Here is a 13,036-nt window from a genome sequence, read left to right as displayed (position 1 = left end):
AGGTAGTAGGTAGGGCAATAAATATTGTCATTTTTTGGATTACATGCCATGAAATTCTTTCCTAATATTCTCTCAACTGTCTTGCAATGCAGAAAGGCAAGAATCTAAGTGGGAAGGAGAGGTGGGGGAAAGTGGGTCAGGGAGAAAGCAGCGATGGTGTCCCTCCTTCCCTGTGCTCCAGCAAGATGTCCAGCAATGCAAATCAGTGAGGTCACAGTGTTTGAAATTGAGGGAAAATGGGGGCTTGAGGTGGGGATAGTGGGGTTACAGCACATGAGATGTTGATTGTGTCCCATATCCTGAGCAACTGCAGGCAGTGGCAGCATCAGTCTACTGATTCAGGCGCCTGTTGCCTGTAGCTACCAGTTCAGGGATGCCTAAACCTGTACTTCATGTTCCTAGTAGTGAGATTACATTAACATCACTGAGTTGGAATTATAGAATACCAAATATATGTTCCAATGATGTCCAATTAATTCACAAACTTCAAAACTTGTCCCACAAGCTTTTTATGCACAAGTTGCACCCAAAAGATTTGAATGTTTTTTTTTGAGCTCTTGTATTTCTGAATGTTATTTATTTCAGGCAAACCGTCAAAATAAAGTCAATATGAAAAGGAATTCTAATTACTACCAGAGAAGACAATCCTATTAATAAGAAGCTCAAGAGTTATGCAACAAAATATTCTTAATAGTGTAAATTACTTTATTAGATTGGTCCTTCTTCCTTTCTGCTCCACCCCCCCTCTCCCAAATCCTCCATCTGCTTAATCCAGTTTTAAAGACCAATCTTGCCAATTGCATCTCTGTATGTGGAGTGTATTGCATTGCATTGCAGACTGTAAGTGCAAAATATGGAGGAAACTTATCTGTCAAATGTTGAAGGAATTAAAAAGACGATTCTTCATGGGGGAACTGGTGAACTGCCAAAATTTCTCACAGGATCTAAAGTAAGTTCAATTATATTTTACCACTATTTATGATAAATCTGAAACAAATATGAATTTACATCATGTCAAATCTGCATCAAAACAAATGATTTGTTTGAAATATGCAACTTGAAAACATTATTATTTTCATTTGTTTAAGTATAATTTAATTATATTCTATCAATTTAAATTTATTTTAATTTCTATTTTTATTGTATTACTTTAGTTCCATTCATGTCACAAAAATAGTCAACCTGTGAATATCCTGGAATTGGAAGATACTAAATTTTTTAAGCTAAATGTTCAATAAATAATTTGCTCTTACTTTGAGGTAAAAACACAAGGTCAACACAAGATTTTTGTGATTTACCTTTGTTTTTGCTTTGATGTAAATATTAAGTATTAATTTCAAGCACAAAACAAACGGAAATGTTATGGGTGTTACTTCTCGTGATGCACTAATGAGCATAGACATTAAAATACTTTTATGTACCATTTGAACGCAGCTATGGACCTATTGGAACTAAATTAGATAGCAGTCTATGACAAAGTAGTGCAGGAGTTAATATGTTGTGTAATTACTAATGTACATGAGAGAAAATAAACTATCAATGGTAAAAAAAATTATAATCAAGAACAAGTAATTTCGATTTGGAGGTCCAAATTATCAATCGTTATTTATTGTTACACAGGTGACCTTTCATTTTCGGACTTTAAAATGTGATGGAGACCGAACTGTCATCGATGACAGCAAACAAGTTGGCAGGGCAATGGAAATAGTTCTGGGAAACATGTTTAAACTGGAAGTCTGGGAAATTCTGATCTCATCAATGAGAATTGGAGAGATTGCTGAATTCTGGTGTGACGTCATTGTAAGTGTTGCTGACTCGGTTACTGTTCAATGGAAAACGGTGAAATGATGAGACTAAGTCTAAAGGAAATGATTTGACCTGCTTTGTGCATTAACCTTTGGATGAGTTTGTCATAACGCTCCACAATTTTTCTGTTTAGTCATTAATTCTCATCCTTGGGTATGACTCAGCAGGTTAAGTGATGCTCTTATTCTATTGAATAATCACAAGGATTGATTGGAGTTGCAAATGGCTTTTTAAAAGTGCTTAAAATTAGAGTACTTATTACTGTAAAAATTTACAATAAATTAGCAAACTAATTTGATATGCTGACTTCATGTTTAACATAAACAGAGTACATAAGGATTAGGAATAGGAGAGAAATCAATCGTCATACCTGGTCCATCATTCAATAAGATAATATGTGATCGAGTCTTGGCTTCAATACCACTTTCCTGCTTTCACCACATCCTCAATGTTGTTCCAATGTCTGTTGGCCTCTGTCTTGAATGCAGTAAAACCCCAGGTACCTGGCCTTTACGGGGATTGGTAGATGCCGGATACGTGAAATTTCAAATTTTGCTTGAGATTGCATGTTGCATGATTGACGAACTAACTGATAGGGGGTGGCAGTTTTAAACTTGTTCTGTGATTTTTTTTTGCCAGTTGCTTGAATTCCTGATAATGGGGATTTTACTGGACATTCAACAACTCGATCTGCACAGCGCTGCAGGATAGACAATTCAAAAGTGCCTCATCTCTGCCTTAAATGGTTTACTCCCTTTTTCTGACTGTCCTTTAATTCTAGATGATCCCACTCGAGAAAACATATTATTAGCATCCAGCTTGTCAAAATGCAAGATGCTTTATGACTTATTTTTCTATATTTTAAACGATCATAAGGCCTTATCTGTTCATCCTCTCTCCATATGCTCAATCTCTGCATCAATTTATTAAATGCAACAGGCTCTGTAAATTTATGGAAGTTTTTAGCTGATAGAAGCAGGTTGCCAGCAACTGGGGATGGAGCTGCCTAATTTGATCTCCGTGTGAATCTTTCTTGGAGAAGATAAGGTAACTGAATCAGCAGGCCAATTTTGAAATGTCAAAGTACATGCTTGGAGAATGTTAGCATTGAGGAATCAGCACTCATACTCTCTCCTGGCCCAGAGTCAATAATACCCTAAACTTGGAAAGTGTTGTTGAGAAAGGAGGAATTTTTAAAAAACTCAGAATTAAAATTTTCACCAAACGGCACACATTGAAGCTTTCACAATGAACTCAAGGATCCATTTGACCCTTACCCTCAGAGCAGAAATTTGTCCTCAGTCACAATATGTGAAAGCATCAAAACTTTAGTTCCATTCAAATCAACAACTGATTCAGTGTGCACAAATGACAGAGCTACCAGGATATACTTCAAGACCTAATTCTTCTTCGTGTCACCTCTGAGGCAATGAGCGGTGTCTATCTGAGCTTGATGGTCTTATTGTATTTTACCAGCTGCGATAAGCGCATTTCTTGCTTGTTCTTAAAATGATTAATACGAGGAAAATTGTTTCTATCCTTCCTCCTCCAAAAGCACACAGGATTGTATCCAACTGTGGCCAAGAGTTTGCGTCGGATTATCGAAGGAAAGGATCCCACAGACTGGCACATTCATACCTGCGGACTTGCCAATATGTTTGCCTATCACAGCCTAGGATACGATGACCTGGATGAATTGCAGAAAGAACCTCAGCCACTCATCTTTGTCATCGAACTGTTAAAGGTTAGACTAGTTCTACCTCTTAAATAGAATTTGAACTGAAAAAGGTAGGTTAGTCCTTCCAGTAGATTATTGACCTCTCAGCTGGTTCAGTTCTGACCGTCAGCATTGACTGGATGGAATTTGCATGCTCTCTTTCTCTTGGGTGCTCTGGTTTACTCCCAAATACCAATTTATAGCAGAGTTGTAGAACACTGGGGTGGGGGTGGGGTGTGGAAGGGGCAGAGGGAGTGTTGATGGGAATGTGGAAAAGATTTAAAAAAACACAACCGGTGATAAATGGGTGCTCAATGGTCAGTGTGTAGAGTGCTTGTGCACTGTACGACTGCATGTTTCTTCTTTTCCTTCACTTTTTTTTGTTAGTGGTCAGTGTTGTGCTTTATTTAATAACGAGTTTAATGGCATATATATTGTATAATGCAATTATGTACCAATATTCTTACTTGCTGCAGCTGAACAGGTTTGTGTCCGCTCCTAGCTCAACACTGCACAGACTCCTCTACATTCAATCTTGGTGGCCTCTTTTGGATTTATTTATAAAGAGTTGATTGGCAATGAGCTGATCTGATGACTGATCATTGTCTCCCTTCTAGGTGGTGCCATTTTAAGAACTAAGTGAAGAAAATGGTGTAATTGTTGGTTTCCTTGGATTGAGTAATTGCTGTAGATCAGTGGCTTTCAAACTTTTTATTTCCACTCACATACCAACTTAAATAATCCCTATGCCATAGGTGCTCTGTGATGGGGAAGGGATCGCTTAAGGTGGTGTGTGAGTGGGAAGGGAAGGTTGAGAACCATTGCACCAGACCCAATTGTTACTGAAATAATTTGCTTGAGGAAAATTGTCATTGGCCCATTTCCTTTGGAGTTATGAAACCGAGCACATAGCAAATCAATTAGGTACGATTAAAACAGTGGTTTTCAAACTTTTTCTTACCGCTCACACACCATTTTAAGTCATCCCTTACTAATCAGAGAGCACCTATGGCATAGGGAATACTCAAGGTGGTGGAAAGAAAAAGTTTGAAAACCACTGGGACAGATGAAGTCTCAGAAGTGGTTACCCAATTAAAGGTTCAAGCCTGTACTATTACTTGTTACTTTGCCTGCTGGCTCAAAGCCCTACATGTTAATAGTCTGAGCCATAAAATCAGATACAGCACAATCCAGAGGCAATTGGCCCAAAAGTGGGTCAGATCTTGAGTCAAGATAAGCGCACCCATAATTTTCTGTCACAATTTAAAACAACTTAAAAAGTACTTTTGAAAATGCAATCACCTCATGATTAAATTATGGTCAAGGTTAGCATCAGAAAATTGAAATGAAATTGCAGTTCATAATGTGGCATAAAATACCAGATGGATAGGCATGCAAAATAGCACTTACAATAGGTAATTAGGAATTATTACAACTGCAGCGTCCATTTTTTTTTTACACTGTTTGAATCAATATTTGGGTTTACTCTCTTAGAAAATAATGAAGATTGTTTAACCTTCAATATGAAAAGGGAATATATTTTGTGAAACCTAGATTGAGTCACCGAGTGCTTATAAACGAGAAACCTGGGCCATGACTGACGATGAGAAACTGAAAGCAGTGCCTCTCCTACATGGCACAGGAAACAAACTGTTCAAACTCGGCAGGTATCCAGAGGCACTGGCAAAATATCGAGAGGGAGTTATCTGTCTGAAGAACCTACAAGTGAAGGTAAATTATAATCATCAAGAAATGATTTATCATGTGCAAGATCTTCTGAATTAAATTAATCACAACTTACTCCAATTGACACAAGGGTTCTCCTTATTTCAATTGAATCCTGAATATTGTTACAAAATCTTGACTTCTTTTGGCATTACTAAATTTGGACGTGCAGTCGTTGAGAACAACAGTAAAAGAAAGATGAATTATTAATACAGATGGTCACTAAATTAAGGGTGAGAATGTATGAACCAGAGGTTGCTGAGAACTACATTTAAAAGAATGTAGTTTCATCAATGGAATTTGCTTCCCATTGAAGCAGTGGAAGCTACCTCAGAATTTAAGACAAGTTTTTTTACATAGTCGGGAAATTAAGGGATTATGGATGGGGAAAAGGCAGGTAGTTGGAGATGAGCCTATCGTCAGATCGGCCATGATCTCATTGAATGGCAGAGCAGCTCGACGCGCTGGATGGCCGACTCCTGCTCCTATTTCTTACGTCTTATTTCATTTCCGTGCACCGTTCCCCCTGGTTATATTTGTGACTCTTTATTTGCCCTTGAACGGAGAGTTAAGTTTGTGCACAGGTGCCCAACGTTATGACATGTCGTTGTAGTACAGGCAGAACTGGAATTGGTACATTGTGTTTCCGGCCTGTTTCCTATTACAAACCTACTTAGCATTTTAAACTAAATCTACTTGACAGTCAGGGGCTAGAAGCAGAGGATTTAAATTCAACTCACGTCCTTTGATTTAATTCTCAGAAAATGAACAACGTTGGCAAGACTGAAATTTATTTCCTTTCCTCCTTATTTTTGACACTGCCATTTGATCTGCTTATATTTTGGCCCCTGCGATAAAGGCTTTACCACAATCCTATGTTAAAAACTTGACAATGATATTTGTTCTGGTCAGTATGTTTTATAGCATTTGGTGGTGTTATTGTTCCTATGTATTTGCTGGCTTCAATGTCAAGGTATTGGTGGTTGCAGAATTTGAAGGAATTCTTGGTCATCATGGCCTTAATCTTGGAACTGTTGTTAGCTCAGCCCAGTTACCAAGTGTAGAAAGGTATTGGGAAGTACCAAAAAATACTACTTGTGAGGGGTTAATCTTAACAGTTCTAAAGGAAATCTGCCATTGTTGAAACATTGGTAGGGAAAGGTAATGTAATGGAAATGGTAAAATGGAATATAATGCAGTGGGTTAAGTAGTATAAAATATATGGTTACTTATTGGGGCAATTAGTGGAAAGCCTTTACAGTGCCAGCGATTGGGACTAGGGTTCGAATCCCACCCACCCTGTGTGTAAGGAGTTTGTATGTTCTTCCCGTGTCTGTGTGGGTTTTCCCCAGGGACTCCGGTTTCCTCCCACCATTCAAAACATACTGGGGGCTGTAGGTTAATTGTGTATAAATTGGGCGGCTCAGACTTGTGGGATGAAATGGCCTGTTATGATGCTGTATGTCTAAATTTTTTTTCAATTTAAAAATGAACTAGTATGGTAAGGAGATGCGTATAGCAATAATCTGAGTATTTTAATGTAATAATCACTAGAATTGCATAGTTATGGTAACTACTATGAGTGCATGCACATAAAAGCAAATAACTGGATCCTGAAAGCATGAAATGAAAGCAGAAAGCACTGGAAATACAGGACAAGCAATCTCTGCAGAGAGTTAATGTTTCTGGGCAATGGCCTTTCATCAGGTGACAGATTCATTGCTCCTTTCCCTCCCCAGATGTTCTCTGACCTACTGTGTGCTCCCACATTTTCTGGTCATCTGAATGCAATGATTACAGTGATCTGCTGAGTGTATTAATATACCAGATTTAGAAATGTAGTTGTTATGATCATGTAACTGCATAGTCCTGAATTAGAAAACTATTAATATTTTAACAATTGGGTAACTGAGAAATTTTATTCAATCAATTGGAATCTGTTAACATTAGGGAAAAAAAAATCACAAAGGTTGCTACCTGACCTCCTAATCTAATGTACGCATGAGCAGAAAGGTTGGAGATGAGCTTTCTATCAGGTCATACAGGAAACCACTCGGCTGGAACTCTATATGGTCACGACCACCTCATCACAGCGGCTAAGGCTAGTGAACAAATGTTGTGAGAATCAGAATCGGAATTTACTGTCATAAAAATGTCACAAAGTTCATTATTTTGCAACAGCAATACAGTGCAAATATTACTATATATATATATATATATATAAAATAAATAAATAATGTGAGAGATAGGAGAAAGAGTGGTCTGTGATTCATTGTCCCCATTCAGAAATCTGATAGCAAAGGGGAAGCTATAATACCATTGGGTGTTTGTCTTCAGGCTCCTGTATCTTTTCTTCATGGTATCAGTGTGAAGAGGGCATGGCCGGGGTGGTCAAGTCATGTTTATGTATCATTTATACCATGCTAAAGATAATGTACGGTAAAGATGAGAAAGCATTTCTCCAGGACCATGGAGCATGTTTACATGGATATAAGTTAGAATAGAAGTTAAACACATTTGAATATTAAAATATTAAGACGTATACTGTAAAAGTCAATGGTGCACTATCCGCATAGGTTCTGGGAATTCAGGTGCCTGATGGCTTGGGGGAAAAAACTGTTGCCCGATCTGGATGTAACAACCTGAGTACCTCCTACCAGATGGCAGAACAGTTTATTGCCTTTTCACCTCCATCGAGTGTTGTAGACGTCCTTCATGGTAGGAAGAGAACCCCCAACGATCTTTTCCACTGATCCACGTGGTGGGGTTCCTTGAGGATGGAAGCTACTTTCTTAAGACACCGCCTCATGTAGATGTCCTCGATGGAGTGAAGACAGACGCCTGTGATGTCGCTAGCCAAGTTAAGAACCCTTTGGAGTTTCATCCTGTCCTGAGCTTTGGCACCTCCATAACGGACAGCGATGCAACTAGACAGAATGCTGAGTATATTTTTAAACAGCATGTATATTAAGTGCAACTCAGAGATATTCCTTCACAGCTCCCAGCTCTCTGGGCAGTGTTTGCACATTCTTCGAGCTTCCTAATATGTTAAATCACTTTCAATGTTAACAAGCTTCTGAATATGTTAATTATACCAATGCCCTCCCTCATATCTGTATTACTCAGTGTGCTTTACTAACAGAAGTCAAATTGTGAACAGCCACAATATTATATGGAATTATTTTCTGGTGCACTAGAGGTAGATTGACAGAAATATGTTCACGAATAAATGTTAAGAACTGCATGTCATTCAGAGAATGAATAGATTGCCTTTGCCCTAACAAGGTTTGAAAATTAAAACAAAATATATTTGATGTTAGCTAAAGCCCTGGGAGATTCAATGGCTGAAATTGGAGAAGATGGTTGTCACTTTAGTTTTGAACTACTGCCAATGTCTTTTGAAGATGGAAGAATACTATGAAGTGCTGGAGCAGACAACAGACATCCTCAACAAGCATCCAGGTATGGACAGATCAGCCAGGTAACAAGCGTCCAGGTATGGGCAGATCAGCCAGGTAACAAGCATCCAGGTATGGGCAGATCAGCCAGGTAACAAGCATCCAGGTATGGGCAGATCAGCCAGGTAACAAGCGTCCAGGTATGGGCAGATCAGCCAGGTAACAAGCATCCAGGTATGGGCAGATCAGCCAGGTAACAAGCATCCAGGTATGGGCAGATCAGCCAGGTAACAAGCGTCCAGGTATGGGCAGATCAGCCAGGTAACAAGCGTCCATGTATGGGCAGATCAGCCAGGTAACAAGCGTCCAGGTATGGGCAGATCAGCCAGGTAACAAGCATCCAGGTATGGGCAGATCAGCCAGGTAACAAGCGTCCAGGTATGGGCAGATCAGCCAGGTAACAAGCGTCCAGGTATGGGCAGATCATCCAAGAATTCAATTTCCAGATCAAAACAATAAACTTAAACTCCATTAGGGTGTCTTCAATTAAATAGCACAAACATTTACTCAGCTCCAACCAAATCTCAGGGATTTGACAAATAAAATCCTGACTCTGGTCCTTCAACCAATTAGATCCAGACGTTTAATGCATTCCAATTTAATAACTCCTTTAAAAAAACAATCACTGCATTCTATCACAATATTTTAATGGCGAACAACTGCCTACAAAGTTCCTTCCTGGCCATGAAGCTACACTAAGTTTGTTTATTGTCACTTGTACCAAGGTAGAGTAAAGTTTGTTTTCAAACAGTCCAGCAAGACATCCTGCATATTGCACTGAAAATAAAACACATTACAGAAGTACAGAATTGCAGGAAGAGATCAGTCACAACAGAGGAAAGGCAACATGATTTTATAGTGTGAGGTTTATTCAGGAGTCTGCCAACAGCAAGAAGGAGAACAACTTCTAAGAGCAGCGAGCACCCTGCTATCCAAACAGCCCATCAGGCTGCACACCATGTTGATAAAATACAAGGGCCAAAGGGTGGATGGAAAACAAGTTGTAAAAACAATGAGAAGGCATGGTGAAAGAAAGAATAAGGAAGAGAATAGAGGCAGCAGAGTTAGCAAGGTGGCTAGGAGTTCTCCCAGTGTCTGCATGGTTTTCCCTCTCGCTGAACAAAAATGTACTGAGGAAGTAGGTCAGTTGGGTGTAATTGTATATAGTCATGAGCTGAAATTTAAATATAGGAACAAGTGAAAAAAGGAGTCAAAAATATAAAGGCAGCAATCTGGGAAAGTGTATGCTTTTGATATGTAATTAAGAAGACAGCGAAGCCAAGCCAAAGAAAGAAGAAGACAGTAGTATTGACTAAAACAAGAGAATGTTCAAAAGACCCTCAATATTATTGTATTTTTGTTATCTCTAGCTCTATAGTTAGGAACAATTATACTTTTTTCTTTATGATATCCTATATAAGCAAAATACGACAGACGCTGGAAAATCTGAACTGAAGCAAAATTACCATACATCAGCATCTGTTGAGAGAAATAATCTTCCATCAATTCTGCTGAAGTCATGGACCTGAAAGACCAACTCTCTTTACCATAGATACTGCATGGTTTTAGTGTTGCTTGGCTGTTTTGCCTTAAGCAATGAATTATGTTCGGACAGACCTCCCCAAGTTCTTTTCAAGGCTTAAATTCATATTTTCAGCCTCTTTCCTGATTTGTGGGCTTCCTTCTGCAGGTACTGTAAAAGCTTACTTTCTCCGAGCCAAAGCGCACTCAGAAGTATGGAATGAGGCAGAAGCCAAAGCAGATTTTGAGAAGGTTTTGGAGTACGACAGTGGAATGACCAAGTCAGTGAAAAAAGAACTACGGATTTTGGATTCCAGAATGAGAGATAAAGAAGAAGAGGAAAAACTACAATTCAAGAGGATGTTTCACAAATGAATTTATCACCAAACCATTAATAATGTATCATTGCAGCCAATGAAATGTTGCAATTTGTGTATTTGTTTTGATTGTGTTTTTTTCTCTTTAAAGATTTCTTCTTTAAAAATGTAGCTTCAGATAACGATTATTGTTAGATGAGATAAGTTTGAACTGTGGCGGCACACCATGAGGCAGGCGAACTGGCCCCACGCCACGCACGCAGCGGGGCAGCCGGCCGAAATGGCGCCATCGGGGGGTTTCCTCCCTACCTTGGCACCAGGCTCAGAAGCCTGCGCTGGGGGACCCACGTGACGCCCCGGTGTCGTCGGGGGCCCCCCAGCATGGTTCTCAGTCAGGTCCGGGCTGGGAGCCTGCAATAAATCAATTTTTGCTCACTGAACTCAACCCGTCTGGTTGTGCGATCCTTCAGTTAGCAGTGGAGCCGCCGCGACAGAACAATGATAGAGATGTAATAGGATACTGTGCACTCAAAATGCAATTTAAAACAAAACCATAGATAACTCAAAGTGTGAAGTACACCAGTCAGAATTTTCTTGCCATTTTGCACATCTAAACCCGAACCCCAACAAAGGTTGTGATCTGAAATTATCGGTCTGGTTTGAAGAAAGCAAGTACAGTGAATTGAATATATTTGCAAGAGAATGTACTAATTTTACCAGGGGGTTTGTGATGATCCCAGGGGGATATTAGGGGAAGAAATGGGTGAACAAATCGTATCCTTCTGGACAGAACCATGGTTCAGAACATGACTACATTAACTGTTGGAGTATTATCTTCTTCTAATTGTTGATCACTTGATCAGATGTGATTTAATTACTCAAAGCACAGAGTATAAGGTCCACCTAAAATATATGTCCAATTCTAAACAATTTAAAGCCCATAGTATAAATTACTAACGTGAAGTTACCACATGTGCAGTATCCAGAGAGAATCACATCATATATTTAGAGAGCTTAAAGAGACAGATTTCATGTAAACTTATGCAGCCACATCTGAGGGTAACGAACTCACAGGAAATATCCATTTTTTTAAAAAATTGCAAAAATCCCCGGAGATAGTTACATCAATTGGCCTTCCTGAAAGCACATAAATAAATATGATAAGCAGTTGGCGTAGCGGTTAGTGCAATACCTTTAGAGCACCAGCGATCGGGAAGGGGGTTCAAATTCCACACCATCTGTAAGGAGTTTGTACGTTCTCCCTGTGTCTGCATGGGTTTTCCCCGGAGGCTCTGGTTTCCTCCCACCAAAAACATACCGGGGGTGTAGGTTAATTTGGTGTAAATTGGGCGGCACGGACTCGTGGGCCGAAATGGCCTGTCAAAATTGAAAATTTAATTAAGTCCTAGGAAATGCAGTAAATATTATGGTAGTGACCACATTTCAAAGGTATACTTTGAGTTTGTAAAAGGCCTATAAGGCTAAGGTGAAAGGGTGGCACTGCTCACGTACTGGTTAGCATAACGCTACGACAGTGCTAGCATAGAGAAAACAGACCCTATACGTTTACATAATCTTCCTTTAGATTAAGTTGTCCTTGAACACTTACTGACGCAAGCACTTAGTGACAGAGCCTTGTTTAAGCCTCTTTTGCTGTGACTTAAAATACTATGCAAGTGGTCGACAAACACAGGACAGCTGCTACATAGCCATCCATAATTTTAGTACGCATAATCGGATGTTGCCTGGATTAGTGGACTTCAGATATGGGCAGTGCTTGGATGGGCTGGGTTTATTTTCCTTGGAATGAAGGAGGTGGAGGAGTGACCTGATAAGAGATGTATAAAACCATGAGAGACATAGGTAGAATGGATACTCAGCATCTTCTTCCCATGGTAAGAGGAAGGAGTTTTAAAGGTGATCTGAGGTATGTCATTCTAAGCAGAAAGTAGTTGAAATTTGATGAGGTAAACCTACTGAATCCAGACAAGGTAAAGGTATGAGGAGTCCTCGGGCAGTGATTAGCCATATTATCCTAGAAATTCATGTGCTGTATCCTCATTATTAATGCATTGTTTTTTGGTTCTCTGATGGCTTTCTTTGACAGCAATATTTAGAGAGAATGTTCCTCATACAATGTTCCACCCTTTTATGGACAGTAGGTATTGCTGTTAAGAACATAGAACATTACAGTGCAAGTCCTTCAGCCCATGTTGTTGTGCCTTAGCTATGGAAACCACATCAATATAATTTTTCCCTACCTCACAGCCATAAACTTCTATATTTTTTACATCCATATTCTTATCTACGCCTTTGAATGTCCCCAAGCTTTGAGTTTCTCAGGGCTTCTGGCGCAACAGATCTGAGATCTCTTCAGCTCATCCTGAAAACCATGTGCATAATACTCCATCATTCTCCCAGATACCAGGGAATGCTGATTATTGGCAGGTATCTCATAATTCACTATATTTGTTTATATAAATGAATACTGC

At 39.3% G+C, this 13,036-nt stretch overlaps 2 protein-coding genes across 4 annotated transcripts in view; one reads left to right on the top strand and one right to left on the bottom strand.

Annotated features, from left to right (window-relative positions):
* Positions 1-13,036, bottom strand: part of LOC138749409 (protein PIMREG-like) — a 77,862-nt gene that overhangs the window by 39,243 nt on the left and 25,583 nt on the right. The window lies entirely within an intron of this gene.
* aipl1 (aryl hydrocarbon receptor interacting protein-like 1) lies at positions 604-13,003 on the top strand. The gene is made up of 6 exons (XM_069911873.1): positions 604-949; positions 1,621-1,800; positions 3,362-3,550; positions 5,078-5,254; positions 8,569-8,710; positions 10,397-13,003. The coding sequence occupies exons 1-6, from the start codon at positions 854-856 to the stop codon at positions 10,600-10,602; spliced, it is 990 nt and encodes a 329-aa protein (XP_069767974.1). The 5' UTR covers positions 604-853; the 3' UTR covers positions 10,603-13,003.

The sequence above is a fragment of the Narcine bancroftii genome, chromosome 14, assembly GCF_036971445.1.
Source record: "Narcine bancroftii isolate sNarBan1 chromosome 14, sNarBan1.hap1, whole genome shotgun sequence".
NCBI classification, from domain to species: domain Eukaryota; kingdom Metazoa; phylum Chordata; class Chondrichthyes; order Torpediniformes; family Narcinidae; genus Narcine; species Narcine bancroftii.
The sequence above is the reverse complement of the archived record's forward strand: the minus strand, read 5'-3'. Positions and strand labels throughout refer to the sequence as shown.